This window comes from Manis pentadactyla, chromosome 5 (genome assembly GCF_030020395.1).
Source record: "Manis pentadactyla isolate mManPen7 chromosome 5, mManPen7.hap1, whole genome shotgun sequence".
NCBI classification, from domain to species: Eukaryota; Metazoa; Chordata; class Mammalia; order Pholidota; family Manidae; genus Manis; species Manis pentadactyla.
Genome location: NC_080023.1, coordinates 82,583,291 through 82,608,942, shown reverse-complemented (window position 1 = coordinate 82,608,942; position 25,652 = coordinate 82,583,291). Strand labels below are relative to the sequence as shown.

Here is a 25,652-nt window from a genome sequence, read left to right as displayed (position 1 = left end):
ATAGTGAGTCAGTGGTGCGTTTGCCTGGCATCTGACAACAGAAGCCGCTTTCAGTTACCTGCATTTGCACTGCTTTGGTTGGTGAGATTTTCGTCTCCTTCTCCCGGTTCCCAGTTTCTTGCCACTACCAGCTCCTGGGTTTCTTTTAGCATAGTTTGGATTATCTATGTCATAAAGTCAGAGGTGCTTTTCCTGTGGGCGCGACTGAGATGTAGTAGGGGTGGGGAGTCGGGCTCGCGAAACCCAGGCTCTGCTTCGCGCTAATGCTTTTCTTTTACAGTTTTTGCTGATCTTTTTCCAGGCGCCCTAACTGATTTATAGGGCAAATGGATCACGGCTAAGTTAGCCCTATCCCCTTCTTATGCGTTTTCTAGAGTTTATCTGACAAGTCGAGGACCCAAATGGTCTGCGCTGAAGGAGGAGCTCCAGGCTCGCCCCGCCCTCTCGTCTTGACGCGAAGCGCCAGGTAGCGCCCTGGGGTAAGGCTCGCGGCTCGGTGCGCATGCTCCCAGGGCCGGGACTGCGGAAGGGAACTTAAGCTTCTCTCCCAGTGGCACCCGGCGCGGAGAGCAATGGGCGGAGTTGGGGCCGGAAGCACTGGGCAGGCGCAGACTCCTTAACCTCCCGCCTTGGGGCAACTCCTCAGCTCTCAACTGGTGGATAGATAGGTGACTGTATGGCACGTCTTACCTCTGGTCGCGCCCCACGCCTCCTCTAGCCGCCCTGTTTTTATACCATTTCAGCCACGCCCCTGCACACTTCCCCGGCCATAATGTATGATCGGGCACCCCGCTTGCTCAAATTGGCTGAAGGTGGCAGCACTGAGGATCACGTGGGTCCTGGATCCTACCAGGTACCTTTTCTGAAGCAGGTAACAGGTAAGACGTAGGGAAAGGCAAGCATTCTGTGACAGGCATCTCACGTTCCGCCTGCTCCCCTTTGTGCCTGTCAAAATACTTATTCATAAGAAAACAAAACATGACGTAGGGAGAGAAAATACTCTTCTTAGTTTACATACGATAACTGGTAAAATCATTTATGCAATTCACAAGCTCAGTAGGCATGTATCTAGGACTTTTGATTCTACAATGGTTTTCCACACCGTACTTTCAACAACAGTACAGGTTAAATCTGGGATTTTGATTTCCTGGCTCTGTTGAGTATGTGTCTCCAAATCCTATGTACTTCCTACCGCCTACTGTATCTTTTCGTAATCCTGTCTGCCCCACACACCTTTCCTACCACTAGCCATAGAGACATTTATTTTCTAAGGTGTAACTTTCGTGTTTCTATTTTGCGATATCATTTAAAGATACCCCCATGTATTCTTTCAGATAGATGCTTCCTATCTGACCATACCCATCTTCTCTTTGAACATGCTTAATGAGAGCCTCTTTATCCCACATTCTGTAAAAAAAAGCTATACTCCTGAGAGATGGAGTAGGAATGGGTATGTTAAATAATTATTTGCTCTCCTCATTTGTTTGCAGTTAGTGACTTAGGGAAAACTTTCAGCAAATATTTCCAATTTGCTTTCTGCTTTTTCTATTCTGATGATGTTTTGCAGCTTCATGCCATCCAAATAATAGTATTTCCCCTGTTAACCTGTATTTTCCCTATTTCCACACTATGTCTGTATTTTTAAACAAATGTCAGTATCCATTACTTTGTTGACATGACCAGATTAGTGTATTAGGTTGATTAAGGTTTCTTTGGTCAAGTACAGATTTGTCACTTGTCATTGTTTTAATCTTGAATTTTACTGCTTTTAAGCATCTAATATCAGTATTAGTATTCTTGGAGCTTATTATGTCTCTGTTTATTTAATGCCATTGCGTTGTTATAAGCATTAACTCCCTAACATTTATTAACCGTCAGTAACCATCCAAAATGCTCACACCTATGATATTTTTCAGTCATTATTTTATGTTGACACACCTGACCACTCTCTTTAGAAATATTTTTTCCTGTGGTATCTGTCACATAAACATTTTTTTCATGACTCTTTTTCCAGCTATTGTCTTGGACCAGTGCCTGATGCATGGTTAGGACCTAATAAATACTTGTTAAATGCTGAATCAGGGAATCATTTTCCCCTCACCAACCAATCTTTCCTAGTCTTCTTTAAAGACTTTTATTTTTCTAAACACCTTTTAAATGTTTGTATAATGTACTTTCCATCCTTGTTGCTTTTTTCATGTTTGCTTTCTTATTAAAATCCATAGCTTCAACTACTATCCATATTCTGATTCTTATGACTCCCAGAAGAGTCTTTTAGGTGCTTTATATATCAATATGAGCTCTGAAGGCCATCACATTGCCAATTATTTTTTGGATACCTCCACCTGGGTAGTTTCTGGTATCTGAAATTCCAAATGTCTGAACTGATAATTTTCCCCATCACTATTGGCCCCTTTGAAAAAAATTCCCTATCATTCAGTTATAAACTTTAAGCTTTGGAATTGTTCTAGACTTCTTTTCTAACTGACCACTCTCATTGATCATTAAGACCTATTGATTCTGTCTTCTCATTATCTCTTAAATTAGTGCCCTTTCTTCATTTAACTGCCCTTGACTTAGTTCAGGCCTCATTATTGATTTATTCTGAAGTAACCAATAAAATATTACTGGTTTTCTTCTGTTTCAGACTCCAATCTAACTTCTGTCTTATGGATAATGTGACCTTTCTAAGATATAATTACGTTTTTTGTTAAAAAAAATTCCTTCTAACACTTAAGTTAAACTCTGAACAAAAACCTGGTGCATAAAATTCCTCATGATCTGATCCCTGACCTGGTCTCCCAGTTTACCTGATCTTTCCCTGTACCTCCACCTCCACCAACACTTAAGCTGGTATCAGCAATTCTGGCTTTGCATTTTCTGTTAAGTTCATGCTTACTCACCTGCTGATACCTTTGTCCGCTGGGCACTCTCTTCCTTCCTCACATGGCTAATTCCTGCTTATTCTTTGGGATACAGGTGAAGTGAAGTTGTTCTCTGGTTTTACTCTTTCTCAAGCCTTTCTTCTTTGACTCCTTAATGACTCTTTCATAGCACTTTGGTACTGTAATGATCTGTTAACTTATCTGGGTACCATACTAAAATGTGAGATTATTGAGGGCAATGACCTTGATCTTTATTTCATTATTTTCAGTTTTAGCTCAATACCATAACACGTAAGTCCTTAAAAAATAAAAAACAATAGTTCTTGAAGTAAAATTTAAAAAATCTAATGAGTTGCACATAGCAGAATTAAAAACTCATTTATAACATGATTTGTGTGAACTTTGCTTAGCAGTAAGTAGGATGGTGCAGGACCCTTCTCTTACTGCTTTGTAGAATTGTGCTTTGTTGACCTATGAAGGAAACCAAGAAATTCCATGCTTGGAAACTTTGAGCAGCTTCATTCTGTAGACCACTGTTTTAGCAATACTCAGCAATGTCATGCTGAAAGTCTATAAAAGGTACAGGTGTCTTTTTAGTACCTGCTGACACCTTGGCAAGATAATTTAAAAGCAGCTATTCACTCTTTCCTGGGTACATTCTACTTTACCCTTCTTTAAGATCAGTAACACACACACTGGACTATGCAGAGATATACAGTTATTTTGGTTAAGGATCAGGTAGATTTTATAGACTAATGTATGAAGAGCAGATGTTGGGACTTTATATAATTTACTTGTTACCTTGAATTACACAAGAGGAGAGGACCTTAGAGTCTTAGGTTTTGAAAAGAAAGATGTAAATACTCTTTATTCCCAACTTTTCTCTTCCTAATTTCCACTCTCCCTTTACTTTTGCTTGCTTGGACAGTCCTCCACTGTATTGTGTTTACATTTTCCTCAGGAAATTCCACTCCAATTTGCAAACTTCATTGCCTCAGTATTTGGCCATTTGATCAGGGAGATACTTTTCTGCCCAGGATTTGCATCCTGACAGCACTTCTGAGTTCATGAGTGACAGAAAAAGGATATTCCAATTTCAGATTAGTGAGAACAATCGTTGATTTTCTCACAATTATAACTGAGAACAAGCATCAAAGGAAGCAAAATCTTACCTCATCAGAGCAAATTTTCCCTAGAGACATCCAGCCAAGTGAAATATGATAAAAACATAGTCCTTTGGATAATGTGACTGCTCTTAACATTATTGTTGTAAGGAGTATTCCATTGCTTTCGAAGTTGATTTACATGATAATTGCACCCCTCATTAGCTATGTATTAGTTATCTATATTGGTTCTAAATTATCTATGTTGGGCAATACCACCTCCCAAATGTATTACTTTCCAGATTTCTTCTTTGAGGGTGGAGCTGTTAGCTTTATCTGCCACAGAAGCATGAGCCATCCATGGTCTTGGACTTATGCCTATCTGCTTAATGTGAATAATAATGATTTTGTCTTATTAGCCAGGCAGAATTTAGGAAGACCACATCAGGGAATGCAATCTATCTTTATTTAGGTTTAAATAAACAGTAAGTATATGATTGATCTATATGTTGATGTCCCTGAAGATGACTACATATTTTTACTAGTGCCTCAAATTTCAAAGATTTAGTTATTGTCTTTATGTGAAGAATGCCCTTTTCTTTGTTTTGTGGCACTAAAGGTGACTGCAGAACTTGCCCTTTAATCACATGCTGCTCACCTTTCTCAGAATGGACCCACTTTTATTGCTTTATGCCAGTTTATCTTCTACTGTTGGTGTCTCAAACTCAATATATCCCAAACTGAACTTATTTCTATCTCTTCATATCTTTTCATCTGTTGTATTCTTAATTTCTTCTTTCTACCTGATAGTTTGATTTATCATTGGCACTTCACATGTCAATATATCCATATGTACGAAATCAAACTTTTTGTCTTAGACTTCACCAACTCTAGTTCCCTGGAATGCTCTTCTCCTATATTTTATGCTTTAATTATTGGTAGCACTGTTTGTAGTGTAATTACGTGTTTGTCTGGCTTCCACACTGTTTGAGGCCAGGGTTTTAGCTTACTCATTATTTATTGTACCCTCACCGTCCCTCTCTAATACATAATAAAGCATTCAATATTGTTGAATGAATTATAAAGGGTCTAGTAAACTATACCTGTTCACTCTGTTTTTATGGTATAATATGCAGGGCATGGTGATAGGGTGACCAACTATCCTGGTTTATCTGGGAATGTCCTGGATAAGCTACGACAGTTTGTCACCTTAACTAAACATTAGGTTTACAGTTATGAATAAAATGGACAAGTCCTTTCTCTTATGGAGCTTATCGTATAAACATTTAAATTTTCTTGTGATTTTACTTGAGTTCAATATTTCATATAAACTTTTAGCTTATTAATAAAATATTCTATATAATTTTGGAAAACTTTAATTTTATGATTTTATGAATACTGGTTTTCTTGAATACATGGGGCTATTGTGTGTTTCTTTCCATTTTTATATGAATTTTAGAATTTTGCAATTAATTATGTATTTGTTAGATAGATTCAGTTAGAATCTCTGCCATGTTCTGATGACAGCTGCCTCAGAACTAGCTTATTAGCTTTCTTAGTTTCCATATGTATCTCACATTATTCTACCTCTGTATGAACCTAAATTAAAAAAATATACCTTTAATTGTGAGATAAAATAACTTATGGAGGAAATTGCATAAAATATAAATTACAGCTTAAAAAATAAATATTCAAGTCAAGAAATATAACATTGCCAAATTTTCCTTTTCAATCTAATCCTCTTCCTCCTTACCCCCACCCCACCCCCACCCCAGCCCAGGTAAGCATTATTCTGATTTTTATGGCAATCACTTCCTTGCTTTTTTTAATGGATTATTAAGTCCTCTTGTTGAAATGACCCTCTTAACATAATGAAATGTGTCTTTTATCCCTGGTATTCCTTTTTCTAAAATCTGCTTTGTCTGATTTTCTCTGCAATAATTGGAATCCTACCTTACCTGCCAGTGATATGATTTTATTTTTATAGGTGGCTATGCACCATTCCTTTCTTTGGCTGCCAGGCAAAGTACTTTTACTAGTGCCTCTAATTTTGAGAAAGCTGTTCCAGGTCCGGGACACTATACTGTTTCAGAAGCACAGGTAAATTTTTAATACTTATTATTATTATCTGAGTTAGTAAGAATCATGCTTTCTTCCTCTAATAAACTAACATTTCATTTGTTAAATTTTATTTTTTCTTCATGTCATCTGCTTTCTCCTTTTAGTCTATATTTTGTAATTAGAATGAAAGAAAATAAATGTGTTTAATGTTGGTTGCCTGGCTAGATGGTTTATCATTATTATTATTATTTTTTTTATTAAGGTATCATTGATATACAATCTTATGAAGGTTTCACCTGAGCAACGTGTGGTTACTACATTTCCCCCTATTATCAAGTCCCCACCACATAGGTCATTCAGTCACTGCCCATCAGCATAGTAAGGTTCTTCATTATTCTATATATTCTGTAAGACAACAGACATTGTTATGTGCTTCATGGTCCTTGAGACTCTTGAATGGGAGAATAGGACTACTGAATGAATTATGGTCCATGACACTTGTGAAAATGATCAAGATATGTAGCAGAAGGGTGGTAATAGGTGAAGGAATTAGTTTGTATGCTATACTCTAAAGTTATACCTGTTGTCTCCTCTGTCTCCTATTTATATACAGTCTTGAGATTTTGTGGCCACAGTATCTTTGATGGTCCATTCATTTTCAGAAAAAACTGTCTCCAATATCTTCATAATTATGAATATCATCTTTTACTCTTTTTACATAAATTTTACATTCATGCATAATGATGCCTCTCTGACCATCGCCAACTTTTATTTCCCTGTTGGAGGCCTAGATGCAGTGATGGATACATTCATTTTTGCATTAGACTTCCTGAATAGTTAATAAAAATCATTGTATCAGTTAGGGGTTTTTGCTTATAAGAAATAAAGAAGGTTTTTAAGACAGATACAGGTTTACAATAAAATATTTATAGGAAACATGATTGGGTGGCTTATAAACTTGAAATAATTGAACAGCTAGGTCTTAAGGAAAGGACTAAGATGATTCCAAGTATTTCAGTAGTAGAAACTTCTGCATCATTCAATGGGAACTGCCATTAGATAACAATTCTATGACTTCCTTCCATTTTTTTTTTAATGTGTGACTCCACTCAAGATTAAAATTCCCAGTAGAGAGAATCTGATTGTCCCGTTTCATTATGGATGCACACCTGTAGTTCCTGGGATAGGGGATCCTGCGTTTGGAGCTCCTTTAAAATCAGAAAGTATGGGAGAGGTTTGACTATACGGGGTGGCAAATATACTGTTATAAACAAATAATAGAAGGGATGCTAAACAGAAAAAAACAATGGATTTCCCTTACATTTCACCCCTTGACTGCCTTGTTTGTTCTCTTGTCTCTCATTCATGTACATGTGTATGCACACACACACACACACGCACACACACATATTCTTCTTCCCATTTTTATAATTAAAAAAATGCAATTATTTTATGTATAATTTTCAAGTATTTCCTGGAAGGAGGCAAACTAATGTCTAGCTACTGCATTCACTGGTGATAGTACAGTGTCCTTACCAAATGAGTCCTGCGTCTCTAAATTAAGGCCATTTCTTCTCTTGTTTTCTCACATTCCTGTTTCATTTTTCTGTAACCTATAGGTTAAATGGTAAATATAAATAAGATACTATAAAGAAGTGGTTAGGAGTGGGCTCTGGAGTTAGACTACATAGATTTAAAATCTGTCTCTGCCACTTACTAGTTATGTGACTTAAACTGTCTCTTTGGGACTTAGTTTCTTCATCTGTTAAACAGGAGTAATAACTTTGTAGGCTTTTTCTAATAATTAAATATGTTAATAAGCATTTAGAATAGTGCATGATTATAGTTAGCATTCAATCAATTTTAACTATTATGAGGGTTGCTATTTTACAATAGAGGGGGGAAAGAGGAAAAATGTAAGAAAGTGATGTAGGAATCAAGGGGGACCTTTCTGATTTTGTTACTGATCATGAGGCTCTACGTAGCTTAAGATTTTTCCATTACTCATTCTACGTTCCCCATTTCTTCAGCAAGGACTTTATCTTCTTAGCTTGGTGGGGTGACCAGAATCTTTAGTTCTGAGACCTTGGTCCTCAAACATTTAAATAAACTTGCTCTTAGCCTTTTCCCTGGGTAGTATAGTGCAAGGAAACTCTACAGGGTGTTCTGTGCTGTGCTCTATCCCACCACACTCCTCTTGGCTCTCATTAGTCCTGATTTTCAGTCCTGATCAGGGTTAATCACCTCAGCCAGCATTAGTAACCTCCTTGTTTTGCTTTCCACTTTGTAGTATAAAGAGCCTGGAATGGCCAGTTGGTAGTCTCTGTAGACTTCCAATTTAGTGGAACATCTATTTGTTCCTCCCTTGGGTCTTAAAACTTCAAGAATATTAGAGCCTAGAGGACAAAAGCAGAAATTCAATAATGTGTCATTAGTTGTAATCATTAGAGGTGTCACTCCTGCTTCTGCTCCGTAGTCCACAGACCGCATGTAGGTGTATATTCCTTGCTGGTTCTAACAGGAGATCCCTTGCTAAGACTGATATGTAACTCCAGTATTCCAAGAGGGAAATGTAGTAAAATATACAATAGGTAGATTTCAAACTTGTTGAATATAAGTATCAGGATGTTGAAATATTGTTTTATGTTAATACTGATTTTAGTCAATTCCACATGTAAAATAATATAAAGTGCGATTTAGATCAAATTTTACTTTATTCCAAGTTGGATGCATTTCTTGGATTTCAAGAATAAGTAATTAGGAAATGTGCTTCTTTTGTGTAATGGATGACCTAAGGAAAAGAGTTCTAATATTCTCTATTTTTCTTCTTAACTATAAACAAATGCAGAAGAAGATTGATTTCCTTTGTTTATAAAATGACTTATGACTTACTTGCTCAATTGCAGTTGATTTCTTTTTTCGTAATTTTAGGCTAAATTCTTGCAGAACTTTTAGAAGTTCAAGAAACAGGAGTTTGTCATACTTTAAAAAGTAAAGTCCATATCATTTTAAGTGGCTGAATTAAGAAACATGTTTTTTAAGTGACATAGTTAACATACTCTGTAAATAGTTATTATATTGGGTAGTAATTAAAGGGATAATCTTATTGGAAATTAATGCAAGTATTTAACAATTTAGTTTTATACTTTTCCTTTGGAAGCATAGGTTGAAATGTTGCTTTCTATTAGCAGCTACTTAGTAAATATTATTTGGACACGTCAAATGAAATCTTAAAAAACTGAAAGTTTTGGTTGTAGTTATGAGCCTGCCTGTACTGCAGAATACTTGAAGCTTTTATAAAAGCAGAACATTTGGAAATTGAAACCGTGTGCCTAAATTTGGTCTTTTTTACTTCTCTGTTCCTCTTATGGTTAGTTCATTTTGCATATAGTTGTCTCTACTATTCCAAAGTTGAGAGTTGGGATGAGGTATAATTTTTGTCTTTACAGTTCTTGCCAGTTATTGGCACAATCACTTTTCCTTTATTTCCTTTAGCATATCTGAAGCATGCTATTTGTTTTTAATTTCTAAAAAAGTTTATCAAATGTACATCATAGTGGTTTAACAACCCCCCTCCAGGTCCTCCTATACCCCACCCACTCCTCTCCCCCTTGATAACCACCAGTCACTTCTCAGTGTCTGTGAATCTAATGCTGTTTGTTCCTTCTGTTCTGCTTTGTTTTTATATTCCACAAATAAGTGAAATCATATGGTATTTATCTTTCTCCACCTCGTTTTTTTCACTGAGCATAATACCCTCTAGATCCATCCATGTTGTTACAAATGGCAGAATTTCTTTTCTTTTTATGGCTGTATAATATTCCATTATGTAGATGTATCACATCAACTTTATTCATTCAATTATTGATGGATGATTAAGTTGCTTCCATTTTTTGGCTACTGCAAACAGTGCGGTGATAAACATAGGGGTGCATATATCTTCTCAAAACAGGGATTTTATTTTCTTTGAGCAGATTTCTAGCAGTGGAATTACTGGGTCAAGTGGTATTTCTATTTTTAGTTTTTTGAGGAACCTCCATATTGCTTTCCACAGCAGTTGTACCAATTTGCAGTCCCACCAACAGTGTACAAGGGTTCCTATTTTTGTTATTTTTTGTCTGTTGGATAGTGGCAATTCTAACTGATGTGAAGTCTCATTGTGGTTTTAATTTGCATTTCCCTGATGATTAGCCATGTGAAGCATCTTTTCATGTGCCTGTTGGCCATCTAAATTTCTTTGGAGTAATGTCTGTTCAGATCCTCTGCCCATTTTTAAATTGGGTTATTTGTTTTTTGGGTGTTGAGGCATATGAGTTCTTTATAGATTTTGGATGTTAACTCCTTATCAGATGAGTCATTTACTAATATATTCTCCCATAATATAGGTTGCCTTTTTGTTCTGCTGATGGTGTCCTTTACTGTACAGAAACTTTTTGGTTTGATGTAGTCTCACTTGATCTATGGGTCTGTTCTTGTGCCAGTACTAATTGTTTTGATTACTGAGGCTTTGTGTGGAGTTTGAAGTCAAGGAGTGTAATCCCACCAGCTTTGTTCTTTCTCAGGATTGCTTTGGATATTCAGGGTCTATTGTGGTTCAATTTGAATTTTAGATCTATTTGTTCTAGTTTGTTGATGAATGCTGTTGGTATTTTGATAGTGATTGCATTGAATCTGTAAATTGCTTTGGGCAGGATGGCCATTTTGACAATATTAATTCTTCCTTTAATTATCCATGAGCCCAGAATGTATTTCCATATATTGGTGTCTTCCTTATTTTCTCTCTTGAGTGTCTTGTAGTTTTCAGAGTATAGGTCTTTCACCTCCTTGGTTAGGTTTATTCCTAGGTATTTTATTCTTTTCATTGCAGTTGTAAATGGAGTTGTTTTCCTGATTTTTCTTTATGCTTGTTCATCATTAGTATATAGGAATGCAACAGATTTCTCTGTATTAATTTTGTATCCTGCAACTTTGCTGAATTCAGTTAAAAATTCTAGTAGTTTTTAGGTTTTCTATGTAATATCATGTCATTTGAAAATAGGGAGAGTTTAACTTTTTGCTTACCAATTTGGGTGCCTTTTGTTTCTCTGTGTTGTCTGATTTCTTTGTATTATCTGACTGCCATTGCTAGGACCTCCAATACTATGTTAAATGAAAGTGGTGAGAGTGGGTATCCTTCTCTTATTTCTGATCTTAGAGAAAAGGCTTTCAGCTTTTGCTGTTAAGTATGATGTTGGCTGTGAGTTTGTCATATATGGCCTTTATTATGTTGAGGTACTTGCCCTCTGTGCCCATTTTGTTGAGAGTTTTTGTCATGAATGGATGTTGAATTTTGTCAAATGCTTTTTCAGCATCTATGGAGCTGATCATGTGGTTTTTGTCCTTTTTGTTGATGTGGTGTATGATATTCATGGATTTACAAATGTTGTACCATCCTTGCATCCCTGTAATAAATCCCACTTGGTCAAAAAGATGAATGATCTTTTTGATGTATTTTTGAATTCAGTTTGCTAATATTTTTGATTATTTTTGCATCTATGTTCATCAGGGATATTGGTCTGTAATTTTCTTTTTCTGTGGTGTCTTTGTTTTGTATTAGAGTGATGCTGGCCTCATAGAATGAGTTTGGGAGTATTCCCTCCTCTTTTACTTTTTGGAATGCTTTAAGAGGGATGGCTTCTAGCTCTTTAAATGTTTGGTAGAATTTGGCTGTGAAGCTGTCTGGATCTGGAGTTTTGCTTTGAGGGAGTTTTTTTTGATTACTGGTTTGACTTAGTCTGTTCAGATTTTCTGTTTATTCCTGGGTTAGTCTTGGAACATTGTATTTTTCTAGGGAGTCATCCATTTCTTCTAGGTTGTCCAATTTATTGGCATATAATTTTTCATAGTATTCTCTAATAATTCTTTGTATTTTTTGTGGTATCCATTATAATTATTCCTTTTTTGATTCTGATTATGTTTATGTGTGTGTGCTCCCTTTTTTTATTGTTAAGTCAGGCTAGGGTTTATGATTTTGTTTATTAAAGAACCAGCTCCTGGTTTCATTGATTTTATTTCTATTGTTTTATTCTTCTGTATTTTTATTCTCTATTCTTCTCTGATCTTTATTATGTCCCTCCTTCTACTGACACTGGATTTCACTTGGTCTTCTCTTTTTAGTTTCTTTAATTGTGATTTTAGACTATTTGGGATTGTTCTTGTTTCTTGGGGTAAGCCTGTATTGCTGTACACTTTCCTCTTAGAACTGCCTTTGCTGTTTCCCACAGATTTTGGGGTATTGTGTTTTTGTTTTCATTTGTCTCTATGTGTTGCTTAATTTCTGTTTTAATTTGGTCATTGATCCATTGATTATTAAAAGCATGTTGTTTAACCTCCACATGTTTGCAAGTCTTTTAATTTTCTCAGTGTAATTTATTTCTAGTTTCATACCATTGTGGTCTGAGAAGCTGCTTGATATAATTTCAATCTTTTTGAATTTATTAAGGCTCTTGTTGTTACCTAATATGTGATCTATTCTGGAGAATGTTCCATGTACACTTGAGAAGAATGTGTTTCCTGATGCTTTTGGGTGGGGTGGTTCATAGATAACCATTTGTTCTGATGTATTGTTAGTGCCTCTGTTCCCTTATTTATTTTCTGTCTGGTCAATCTGTCTGTTGATCGAGTGTTGTGTTAAAGTCTCCTAAAATGACTGCATTGCAGTCTGTTTCCTCCTTTAAGTCTGTTAGTATTTATTTTACATATTCAGGTACTCCTTTGTTGGGTGCATTGATATTAATAATGGTTATATTCTTTTGATGGACTGATCCCTTTATTATGTAATGTCCTTGTCTCATTACTTTCTTTGTTTTGAAATCAATTTTGTATGGTATAAGTACTGCTACTCATGCTTTTGTCTCCCTATTGTTTGCATGGAATATCTTTTTCCTTCCTTTGACTTTTAGTCTTACTATATCTTTGGGTCTGAAGGAAGTCTCCTGTAGGCTGAATGTAGATGGATTTTGTTTCCTTATCCATTCTACCACTCTGTGTCTTTTGATTGGTGCATTCGGTCCATTTACATTTAAGGTGATTATTGATAGATAAATAGTATTGCCATTTTATTAATTGTTTTCTGCTATTGTTTATATCTCCTCTCTTCCTTTTTCCCTCTCTTATATTCTTTTCTTGTTATTAATGGTTTTCTTGAGTGTTGTAATTGGATTTCTCTTTCTTTTTAAAATTTATTATTTTTTTGTGTATTTATTGTGGGCTTTAGTTTGGTGGTTATCAAAGGTTCAGGGATGGCTTCTTTACTATATAATAGTCTATCTTAAATCGTTGATTACTCTATTTCAAGCACAATCTAATGGTTCTTTTTTTCCTTCTTCTTCCTCCTCTACATTTTTCATATTAGATGTTATAATCTGCCTCTTTTATGTGTTTTTGGAGGGAGGTTTCCATTTTCTTACATCCTTCAAGCCTATTATATAGTTCTGGAAGCTGGAAATCCTGGATCCCAGACCAAGGTATCTGCAGCCTTGGTCTCTCCTTGGCTTGAAAACAGCTGCTTTCTTACTATGTCCTCATATGGTGTTTTCTGTTGAAGCATGCTAATTTTTTTTCAAAAGGAAATTTGCTTAGAAAGAACATAAAGAAAAGTAATAAAATAAAAGAAGCGAAAGAATCAAGTTTACAAGATGCAGGCTTTTGATCCTTTGATCCTATTAGGATATATACCTTGTTCTGTTCATATCCTGTTTCCTACAGGTTGAGTTCCTTCTCCTCAGTCCCTGTCTTTCCCCACTGCAACAAATAATTGAAAGGCAGAGGCACAATAGTGAAGCAGAGTGAAAGTTTTATTTGAATACACTCCCAAGGGAGAAGAGGGCCAGAGTCAAGGTAGACAAAGGCCTTGATAGGTTAGGTGGGAGGCCTATATACTGCATTCTGGCTAGGAGGCACCTCTGATTGACAAGGTGGAATTATTAGAAGGTCCACTGTGTAAAGCCATCTGTCTCAGTGCTCATATACTTTCTTATGATGAGGTGTGTTTTGGGAAGTTCTTAGTTTTGTTCCATTGTGCCACATTGGGATCAGGTTGGGTCCTGTTTAGCCCAGTCCTAATAGGCAAAGAAGTTATCTCCCTGTAAAGTCATTGTTGTCTTCATGTGGGACCCCGTACCTGGGCAGTTTGGGTTGCTTTCCCTTCCCCTGGCTGCTCACGTCTATCTTTCTATCTAATACTAGGATGATTCCCACTCTTAAAGGTCAGTACAAATTTTAATTATGTTTTCTGGTTCTATTCTCTTCTAGTTTCTGACCTCTGCATGGCAGGTACCATCTGTTGCTACAGAAGAATGGTTCTAGATATAGAATCTCTTCCCTGGGTCCAGATAAATAGTTTCATATTTCTCATTACTTGGGTGTAGAAATATATGTCCAAATTAGGTTTGATTTTTTGATCAGGGAGACACTTCACTAGAGCCTGATGATAAAATATTATATGTCATACTATACATGGCCTCACCCTTCAAATGAGACTCTACATATCATCTGAACCCCCTGTGTTGGGAAGGTTGCTGACATTATAATAATTCATCAAAACCATAGTATATAGACAAAAACACAGTACTCAAGAAGTAGTACCACCATTTTCTCATGTTTTCAATATAAAATGTATAATTACTTGCTAATATAACTTTTGGGTTATTTATCTGACATACGGCAGTTCCTTTTGGAATGTTTTGTAAAATCAGTAGAATTGGTAATTGTGAAATATAAAAAATCTGAAAAAAATCCTGATTAATTTTTATCACAGTTAAAAAAATCATAGTAGATTGATTTCCTATCTTCTGTTGAGGTTCAATATAAATTCAAATTGCAGTTTGAAATGTAAGATAACAGACCTGTAGTAATGACTTCAAAAGAATCAAAATTTGAGGAGGTCTTCTCTTTTCACATGACTTTACTTTCTATGTAACTTGCTAATATTTTTAAATTCTTTCATAGAGCCACAGTTTTTAAACATAGGAATTGCAGTCTTATTAAAACAGTAATCATGTAGTGAATTGGCTACCTAGGAATATAATTTGACTCATTTTTAAAAGGAAGACCTTTGTGTATTCTTAAAAGCTGAATGAAGATGAATAAGATGCATTCTAGGCTCAGTTAATAGTGATTGTGAACAACTGACATGTGCACACAATGTGAAAGGGTCTGTTGGCAAATCAGTAACTTAACAAAAAATTTGATCAATCAAAGCCAACCATTATTATTACAAATCAAGTTTTAAATGATTGCACTATGACAGTTTATTTAAACTAATATGATGAAATTTGGTCTGAATTAACTAGCTATTAGCCAGTTGATAATTTCCTGATTTTAGAGAATCCAGAACTGTGGCATGGAGGTCCATGGAAGATTCCTCCTCATGTCTTCTCTGCAGTAAATGTTGTTGACAGCTAATCTGTGTGCAAAACCAAGCTGTTGCCAATAAGCCTACATAAACATCTGTGGAAATCACCAAAATGAAATTCATGAAATTAAGCAAGCCTGGATGAAGGGTTTGCTCTTCCTGTACAGTATGAGTACCAGCATTTTCAGAGGTACAAATTCTCCAGAGGCCCGTCTCATACACTGTTTATTCTTGCTGTGCAGCTTTGGAGTTTCCTTTGTATCTGATCCCTGTTTTAAAACTGAGTTTGGCATTCTCTGAGTGTGTTCTAAGGGCAGTACATTTTAGTTTGAGTTCAGAGTTAACACTGACAGCTGTAATTGTCATCCTCTTATTCTCTTTGATAGAGCTGTTTTCAGTCAGGAGCCTCAAGTTTCTCAGTTTGTGTTTAAAAACTATTTTCATATTAATGTGTAATATTTACAAAATAGGTATTAATTATAAAGTGCTTCTTTTAATTCTTTCTATTTTTTTTCTTTCCAATTTAGTATAATATAAAAGGAGGCCGTAGTCTACAAAACCGGGAGAAACGTTTTCAGAAGCATCTTTCAGATAGTCCAGGACCAGCAAGCTACAATCAGTCTTACGCTGGAATGTTAGATACCATAAACAGAAAAGTGCTAGAGGCTAAAGAGCATCTTCAGTCAGTACGTTGCTATCTTAAATTATGCTTCTACTGATGTTACTGAAAGTAAAATAGAAAAGGGTTAATGTTTTATGTGATATGTATATTTAAAAAGTGTTTTTTTAAAGTTTGTTTTTGCCTGGCAGATACTATGATAGGCTCACACAGGTAGCCATTTTAAAATGCTGATTGTTGATGTTGACTGTAAGAATGAATACCTGTTTTTAAAATCAGTAGTACTTGCTTAATTAAGGAAGATAAATAACTGAGCCAAGTGTGAAAGACTCCTTGCCTCTTAAGGTGGCTTTAATAGTAATGGTGTATATTACCTCACTTAGTGATGAGGTGAGACTTGAATTCACTCCTTTAAATACTTTTATAAAACAAGTATTTATGGCTTATGTTATGAAAGTCATTAAGTCAATATTTAATAGTTGCCTTTTAGTAAATTTTAGTGTTGGTACTTTATTCCTTCTCTTGCCTTTTAGTAATATAAAATGTTTTTTTACAGAAAGTTTCAAGGGTACCTACTGTTTCCAGAAGTATTGATATTCCTTCAATTCCTTGTGGACGGTCATATGGTTACCATATTAATGAGGATGACAGTATTGTAAAACATTTTCCACCTGCTAGTGACAACACACTAGGCCCAGCATATTATAAACCTCAATTTGTAAGTATAATGCATTTTCTATTGAAAGTTGGAAGATTGTTTACGATTATGCATATCTTAGTTAACGTAATATTAACTGCAGTAACAAATAGATCCCCAAATTTCAGTGGTTTAATACAATAAAAATTCTTTTTCCCCTCATCCATATGGGCATTCCCTGTTGAGAAGAGACTGTCCTCCATGAAGAGATTCAAAGACAGAGGTTATTTCATTCATATTACTATTATCTCCAAGGGCTTTGGTGTCATCTGTATCCAGCTGGCAGAAGGGGAGGGGGATAGAGGACTGCTAGTTGGAGGTTTTTGTAGGCCAGACCTGGGAATTAAAGCTCAGTCACATGGACACACTTAACTGCCAAGGAGGCTGGGAAATGCAGTCTAAATGTGTTTAAGAAGAAGAGGAAACAGGTAGAACTTACTAAAATCTCTGCTACAATGTCTTATCACATGCAATGCATGGATCCTCTTTCCCTCAGTTTGAAAGGAAAAAGAGCATTTTATTTATAAAAGTTTATCAATTATTTACATAATTTGATAATGTAAGCATTATATATTTAACACAGATTTAATTCAATTTTGAGTTTGTGTTTATTTTCTCATGATTAGAGTAAATTTTATATTTTGGCAGGAATACTATAGAAGTGATGTATCTTTCTTAATGCATTACATAAAAAGGCGTAGGATATCTATTTATCCTGTGATTGGTGATATTAATTAACTTGTAGTGTTTTACAGTTTTATCTACTATAAAGTTTTTATTTTTAAAATGTATAAATATTTTGTGAGAGTTACTTTAAGAATAAGTAGATATCTTTAAAATATATAGAATAAGAATATGTTCTTACATTAAGAATAAGTAGATACCCTCTTCTTTATCAAACTCTTGTAGATATCCTATTCTTAATCAAACTCTTATCTTCTAGTTTAGTACCCATTGATGATACCTGATTCAGTTTTTCTGTGATGTTTATCAAATAGTGGTTTTCTTCACTTCATCTTTTCCTTAACATTTATTTGTTGGCACTTTACTATAAAGAAAAGCTTTATATTCTTTCTCACTTATGTATTTATGTCAGTATGGATTCATGAATTACCATTTTACTCAAAGGGTTATAATTTATTACTTTAATATATTTTGAGTTTTAAATTACCTCATATTTGGTGTTTGGGAGCCCTTTCAAGCTGCTGCTTGTGTCTTTTTGATATACCGCATCATACTTTGAGCATTTCCTTACCTTCTGTCCAGTAAGATGTTCCAGGTTCACCTCATTTTTTTCCCCAGCCCCAGCCTTGGCATTAACTATTTCTTCTAGGAACCCTATTTCCCATCTCAGTTGACAGAGTTAGAAAACTATATGTATTTCTTTCTATCTGTCTATTAAAAACTTTTGAGTTTATACTGACACCTCCAATTTGAATCCAACATTGAAAGGTTATTCTAGTCTTTCTTTTCCATATTTGGACTCCCTTTTCCCACAATGAGAAATGTGGCTCCTATTATCTTCTATCATTGTTTATTTGCATAACCCCATGAAACACTGAAAGTAATTTCAGAATTGCTCATCTTCATTGCAAAAAACAGACTTAAGAGGGTACAAAGCTCTTACCTCTAGGTAACCTTGAGGCTCTACACAGTGGGAAGTGGCTAAGGCAGACTCAAAAACTGCCTGTTGGAGCATTAAAGGTGTGTCCCAACACATGCATAGAGCACCTCTGCAAAGGTGGGAGACTTATGGGTTCAAGCATATAAGGAAACCTCTGTCCAAACCATTAGTTGACCGCCCAGCTAACCAGGCTCAGACTTAAGTGGACACACATGCCAAACAATCAAAATTTAGGGGAATTAGTCCAGGAAAATCACTAAACAAACAACAACAAATCCTTGGGGGTGGAGGGAGATTCTGATTTTCTCAGTGGCCACTTTATGTTATCTAAAATGTCCAGTTTTTGACAAAATATGAGACATGCAAAGAAAAAAAATTGGTTCATACATAGGAAAAGAAGCAATCAAGAGAAACTGTTCTTGAGGAGGTCAGGATGTTGGATATTTTAGACAAAGTCTTTAAATCAGCTATTTTAAATATATTCAAAGAAGTAAAGAAAGCTATGTCTGAAGAACTAAAGGAAAATATAAGAACAATATCTTGCCAAATAGACAATATCAATAAGGAGATAGAAATTATAGAAAAAAAACAAGTAGGAATTCTGGAATTGAAAAATATAGTCATGGAAATGAAAAATGCACTGGAGGACCCAATAATAGATTTGAATTGGAATAAAAGAGAATTACCAAACCTGAAGATAAGTCAATGGATACTACACAGTCTGATGAACAGAAAGAAAAAAGAATGAAGAAAAATAAACATAGCTTCGGTGACTTGTGGAATACCAGATATATTATTGCACAATGGGACTTCTAGGAGGAGAGAAGAAACAGGAAGGAGCAGAGAGAATATTTGAGAAAATAATGGCTGAAAGCACACCAAATTTGATGACAAACATTAATTTACATATTATAGGAAGCTCAATGAATTCCAAGCAAGAGATCCAAGAGGTGGAAACGTTGACACATCACAGACTGTTACCAGCCAAAGGCAAAGAGAAATCCTAAAGCACAGAGAAGTGACAAGGAATCCCCAGTAAGTTTAACATTTGACTTAACTGAAACCATGGAGGCCAGAAGGCAATGGGATGATACATTCAACATGCTGAGAAAAAAGACTGCCAATCAAGAATTCTATAATAAGGAAAACTACAATAATGAAGGCAAAATTAAGACATTCTCAAATAAACTGATAGAATTTATTTCTAGTCACCCTTCAAAAGAAATATTGCCTGAAGGGATCCTTCAGGCTGAAACGAAGGGTCATTAGATAATAACTCAAATCTACACAAATTAAACAACAATGGTAAAGGTAAATATATGTCAGTATTATTTTTGGTTTGTAACTCTCCTTTTTGATTTCTGTTGATTATGAACAAACCAGAAATGATGCTTTTTTTTTTGTATTCAAATACAGATAGTATAAAACTTTTAAAGAACCAGGTTACCTCTGGTACAATGGAGAGTTAAGGATATTGTAAGTTATAGATATGTTTCCTGTTCTCACCCTGAGAATCCCCATTTCTTTCTGGCTATGGGGTCTTTTGTCCCAAGTATTTTGCCCTCCCTTTCTATGCTGTATATGGCTTTCTGGGCCTTGATTTTCCCATCATCCTGTTAGTAATATCAAAATAATTAATCTTCATCTACAGACAGTGCCAGTATTTTAGATATTATTTGAGTAAGATATGCTTAGAACAATGGAGATAAATTCTGTTAAAAACTACAGTGAAATTAGTGGAAGTCCTATGGTCTGATGTTTGTATATTCAGTCCAATGAAAGGAGAGGTTTTAAGAGGTAGCGTAATGGAGTCAAACTGCCTGGGATTGTTTCTTGGCTGTACCACTTACTAGTTATTTGTCCTTGGCCAAGTTACTTAAACACTTGGTGCAAAATTTCCTTATCCACAATATCCTGGTAAAAAACTTTGGTCTTATATATTGGAACTAGTATTTCTTTTTCACAATAGTCATAGATCTTTGGCCTTAGCTAAACAAATTCTTTGATTACTCTTAAATCTCATATTCTTTGTTTAAAATTATTTATTTTATATATACTGTTTATTTGCTTTGGAGTAATGTATCATCCATTAGAAAGCCAGAATAATGACTCCAAGCTTCCCTAGATGTACAAAACTTTTTTCACATATGAATAAACATTACTTCAACATACAAACTTTTATTTATTTCTGGCTAAATTATTATTTATAGAAGACAAAAATAGGAAAATTTATTCTACAATTACAATAGGTCCGATTTATCTGATGACATATTTTAATAATTACTGAGTCAGTCCAACTTTTATGTATTAGGATAAAAATCTATTTCTAATTTAAGAAACCATGTTATGTAAAAACAGATTTACGTATAAATTAAATACAGTTGCTAATATTGAAGAAGATTCAGAAAAATTTAATTTTAATTGAAATGTGATATTTTCTGAAATCTCCATCTTGAATTTGAGAGAACTAGAGATAGGAGAGCAAAGCTCAGTAGCTGAAGGCTTTATTTTCTTGTTTTTCCTGAAGAAAAAAAAAAACCAGGTTCCTCACAGACTACTGTGAAATTGATACTGTGGTAGTTTTAATTCAGATTTTATCCAAATTTATGATAGTTATGTTTCTCTTTAGCTACTTTTTGAGATAATACTATATGAACGCTCAGTTTCTAAATGTGAGTATTAATAGAAAATTAAGAAAATAATCTAATAGATGTATAATTATTATGGTTCTTCCTTGAACTGGTGAATTATATCTGCTGAAGTTAACTTACATAGCTTAAAAATAAAAGCAACTCTGAAATTTAGGTTAAGATTTCAGCCGACAAATGATAAATTTAAGCTGTATTTAATTTGTAAAGAGAAATTCTATATAAAATTATTTTGTATGGCATTTGAATTATAAAATTTTACATCTCTTTTTTAAAAAGGGAGTCCAGGTAATCATTAGAAATATTGAAATACTTTTCAGTGGTGGGTTTCATAAAGTTTGTGGTTGGAGTTTGTGACACTGATGGATTTGCTAATGATAACATACTGGGAGCCGCCACGCTGGAAAACAGTCCATTAGTGTTTGAACTGACACATTTTGGGACTTTAATTCTTCACCAATTCTGTCTCCATAGTTACAGAAAAGACATGGGGGCAAAGTTGCATAGCTCCTTCTTCATTTCGTTGTCAGTAGGAGTGGCAGTTAATAATTCTTCTTCAAGTTACATTACAGCATTACTTAACATAATACAGCTGCATGCTGAGTTTGCTTCAGTTAAGTCATATTTTATTTGCTAATGATTTTCAATGTTGACAATGACCTTGAAGTTGGTATTGTCAAACTATTTGACATAAAGAGAGTGTGATTTAGAGTTAAGAGTGCATCAATTTATTCTTCATTTCCTGTCTGCAGTTTTAAAAGCCTGAAATTTCAGATTGAACATTTACCTGAGTACTGCAGAGGTTAGTGAGTTAAGTAGTGTCAATTCATATGGTTTAAATGAAATGTATTTTAGTGTATACACAGGAAAAGGATTTTGCTGATGTCTTGAATGCTATGTAAGTATGTGTATGTGTAATCTTTCCTTCTAGTGGATTACCTTAAGAATTGTCAAACAATTGAAACACAAAATCACAACAATGTAAATTAACCTAAAGAAAGCTTGGACATAATTCTGCTCAAGATCCTTAAATGTTGCATTGAAAGAATTAATAAAACCTTAACATATATTTTTTAGGCTATAAAAATGTGGTGTAAGAGATGATATATTACAATGCTCTGTTTTAAACACTGATTTTTTATTATTACAAATCTGTAGGCTATAGTAGTAAATCAATGTATTAGATATGCTCCTGCCTGAAATATATAAAATATCTAACATATTTAACGTGGCTATATTATATTAGAATAGAGTTCTATATTGTGTACTTCACTGTTTATTATGCCTAAAATCTGCACAATTAATGAAACTCAACTTCATTTTTAAGTAAACAAAGTATAACACAAACAAGAAATTTTGCTCTTTCTCCCATCAAAACTATATGTACCCTCAAACCATGTCTATATTATGTAATTCCATTTGAAAGCTGGTCTAGAACACTTACTTTAGCAAAAGATAGTGTTGGGTGGCTTGGCATTCTTTCTTTTCTTAAAGCTCTGTAGGGTGCAGCTGACATTGGCGTTGCCACTGACTCAACAAACAGGCTGCTTCTCCACTCCTCTAGTGGATGCCATGGTTCTTCCAGTTCTCTACTGTCTTTGGCTGTTCTGCTGAATGTGTCAGGCTTTACCATTTTTTATAGCATTTGTCTCTGTACCCCAGCCCCAAAGCCTTTGATGGTCTGACTGCCTTATTTCCCTTTGTTGTACTCAGGAGTGCCAAAGCAGTGCATACTTACATATGGTAGAGATTGGGGGATAGCTCTTTCTCAAGTTTTATTCACAGCTCTGTTCCTTCTAGGCCTGGGCTTGGGAATCATGTTTGGATGGACAATGACTTTTAAAACTTACCACTGACAGACTGGACAATCTATGTATAATAATAATAATAACTTTATTTGATGTAGTGCCCTATAATGTTATAGCTTCATAGTGTGTTAAAGCTGAACATCCATAGTGAAGAGGAGAAATACCACTGTTATAATCCATTAGAAAGGATCTGCATATCAATAATATAAGCATATTGAGACTATTTAGTGATGGAAATATGCTTAATGGAACAAGGATTAGTTCTTTTTATTTATGTAACAAGTTTTTCAGTCTTCATTGGATTGTGGATATAAAAGATAGTCACAACTGTGTTAATAAGTCAAATACATGTCTGTTGTTTCCTCCTACTGGTGTAGAGGACCTCTGGCCTTCTGAAAAGTTTCTGGAAGTCCTCAGGGCCTGTCTCAGCCATGCTCCTGAAGAAGTCTGTTTCCCCTGAGACAGCTGCTGCTCCACCAGGCCCTTCTGTCTCTTACCAGATGGTGCTCTCTGCTGGGCATTTTTACCAGTGTACTCGATCACCGCTAAAGCTCTGTGATGAGCTGGGCTGAAGTTGGGGGGATAATGCTTTTCTCATCTTTTGTTATACTCTGTTAGAGGGATCTAAAAGTGGGGCTGATTTTAACTGTTTTAATGAAACAGGTCTTTTAGATCTTTATCATAGCCCTTTTGCATAAATCCAGTGGGGCTTCTCAGGAGGCACGTTCAGTCAACAGAAATTACTCAATATTTAGCTTTCCACTCTTTTGACATTAAGATTTTCTTACTGAGTGAGTGTCAGCCTGATTAGCTCCTTCCTGTAGGATCAGTTGTCACATTCACCTTCTGGTTTGCTCTCTTAATTCATTACATTCCAAAATATGTCTGAATCTTACTTGGACATAGCTGGTAACTTCCTGTTTCTGTCCCTTCAGCTCCAACATTCTTTACCACTCCAAGCAAGGAACAAATGTGGGGATTTACTAAAATCAAAGTACAATTTAATTTCTGTATGAGATTGCATCTATGAAAAGAGAATCAACAAAGGTCCCATTTCACTTTGTAAACATCAAAGTTTTGTCAGAGTTTGCTCTATTTAATTCTTTAAGTTCAGGTGGGTGTTTAAGGGAAAGTTTAGTTTTATTTGGCTTGTATTTTATAATATCTGAGGGCTAGCTGTTAGTGGGAAGTTTTAAGAAGTAAGTCATTTTCACATGGTAGTGAATTTTAGTGCTGTGCCAGCTTTCTTTTTGGGCTTTCTGTGGCATCCCAAAGCTTTTTGGAGTGGTGGTTCTAACTAGAAAGTCTGTCCTCATTAGGGACCAGGGACAGTGCTAATTTATTTCCGATCATATATGCCAAGAATAGAATGGGTGTTAGCATTCTCTTCCATCACTTCATGTAATGACCCTGGTGCAAATCACCAAGGGTATTAGTACTTTTGAGAATTGCTTCCTGCTCACTACCTAAGAGTCCATTCTTAATCTCCAATTTCTGTCTTTCTGGGGACATTAATAGGATTCAGCTGAGGTTCTCTTCACATGCAATGATGCCTTGCTCTCATTCTAGTCTGTGCTGTGCTCTGTTTTCCAGTATTTTCTTGAATTTTTGGAATGTGAATGATACCTTCCCTTAGTTTTTGAGCATGGTAATTTGTGTCTATTTTATACATTTCTTTTGAAATTTTGGTAGGAGTGGGCAGATGTGGGTTTGAGTCACCATTTTAAAGTGGAATAATGCTTTTTCTCACTAATATTGTATTTATTTTATTAACATTGTTTATAATGGTAACATTATTTGAGGGAGGTTGGTCTAACTGTTGTAGAATAGTAAGTCACATTGAACAACTGACACTGTGATCAAATCCTACAGTCCTGACACTGAACTAAAATTTATGTTATGGGGATTTTATTCAGTATATATAAAAATTGTTTTAGTAAACTCATATTTTCTTAAAAGTATATTTTTACAAATATGAATGTGGGGGAAACCGAAGTTCCTATGGCCGGGATCCTCACCTGACTCTAACCTACTTGATGATGTAATTGGCCTACTGCTAGGCTACTGCTTCCACACCTGTAGGTGATAAGCTGCTATTGACTGAGTCACTATATAAAGAGCTCTGCCCAGTACTCTGGATGGAGGCAGAGACAGAGGTGGGTTACGGACCTGCAGACTGTTGGATGCAGACATGTTTCTAGTGTTTGACCTGTTGTCTTGCCAATGGGTTTCAGCCCTGGGCAAGTTCGCTATGGATTCAGTGTGACCAAAGAAAATGACAGCAAAACATTCTTGGGGTGAAAGGGTTATACCCAACTTTATTTCCTTGTGGCAGGTCAGTCACTAAAATCCCATTCACTCGGAGCGAGACTGTATGCAGCAAGCCAGTCTCTGCCTCTGGGCCCCTCTGCACAGCCATGCCACAGAGCTGTCCTCCGGACCTCTCTGCACAGTCATCCCACACAGCCATTCTCTGGGCCTCTGTCTTCGGCACTGCCACCACTCCAGCCTCTGCTCTGCTCTGCTCTCCTGCAGCCTTGCAGCCCTGCCACCGTGTCATGCCCAGAGCACTAGGTGGAACTCTTTTTATAGAGTCAACAGCCATGTATTGCCCACAGGTGTGCAGTGAGCTATCAACCAGGGCCAGGTGAGAATCCTGGGCCACAGGAACTCTCATTTTATCCACAGATACTCAGAGGCAGAGACTGGCTTGCTGCATGCAGACTTACTCTGTGAACGGAATTTTAGTGAAAAAAAGTTGGGTATAAGCCTTTCATCCTAAGAACATTCTACGGTCATTTCTTTGGTCACAT

The 25,652-nt window shown here is 35.6% G+C and overlaps 1 protein-coding gene across 6 annotated transcripts in view; it reads left to right on the top strand.

Moving 5' to 3' along the window:
- Positions 1–434: 434 nt before the first annotated feature.
- The window catches only part of STPG2 (sperm tail PG-rich repeat containing 2), a 339,428-nt gene continuing 314,210 nt past the window's right edge, over positions 435–25,652 (top strand). For 2 of the 6 annotated variants that reach the window (XR_008997803.1, XM_057502461.1), the window contains exons 1-5: positions 455–656; positions 744–878; positions 5,976–6,088; positions 15,971–16,129; positions 16,619–16,780. Coding sequence is in view for 5 of the 6 variants with exons in the window: in XM_057502461.1 (XP_057358444.1) it covers positions 773–878; positions 5,976–6,088; positions 15,971–16,129; positions 16,619–16,780 (540 nt within the window). In the remaining variant the exon portion in view is untranslated. Of the gene's footprint in view, positions 657–741; positions 879–5,975; positions 6,089–15,970; positions 16,130–16,618; positions 16,781–25,652 lie in introns of those variants that run through there. The other 4 variants (XM_057502462.1, XM_057502463.1, XM_057502465.1 and 1 more) reach the window with 4 other exon arrangements.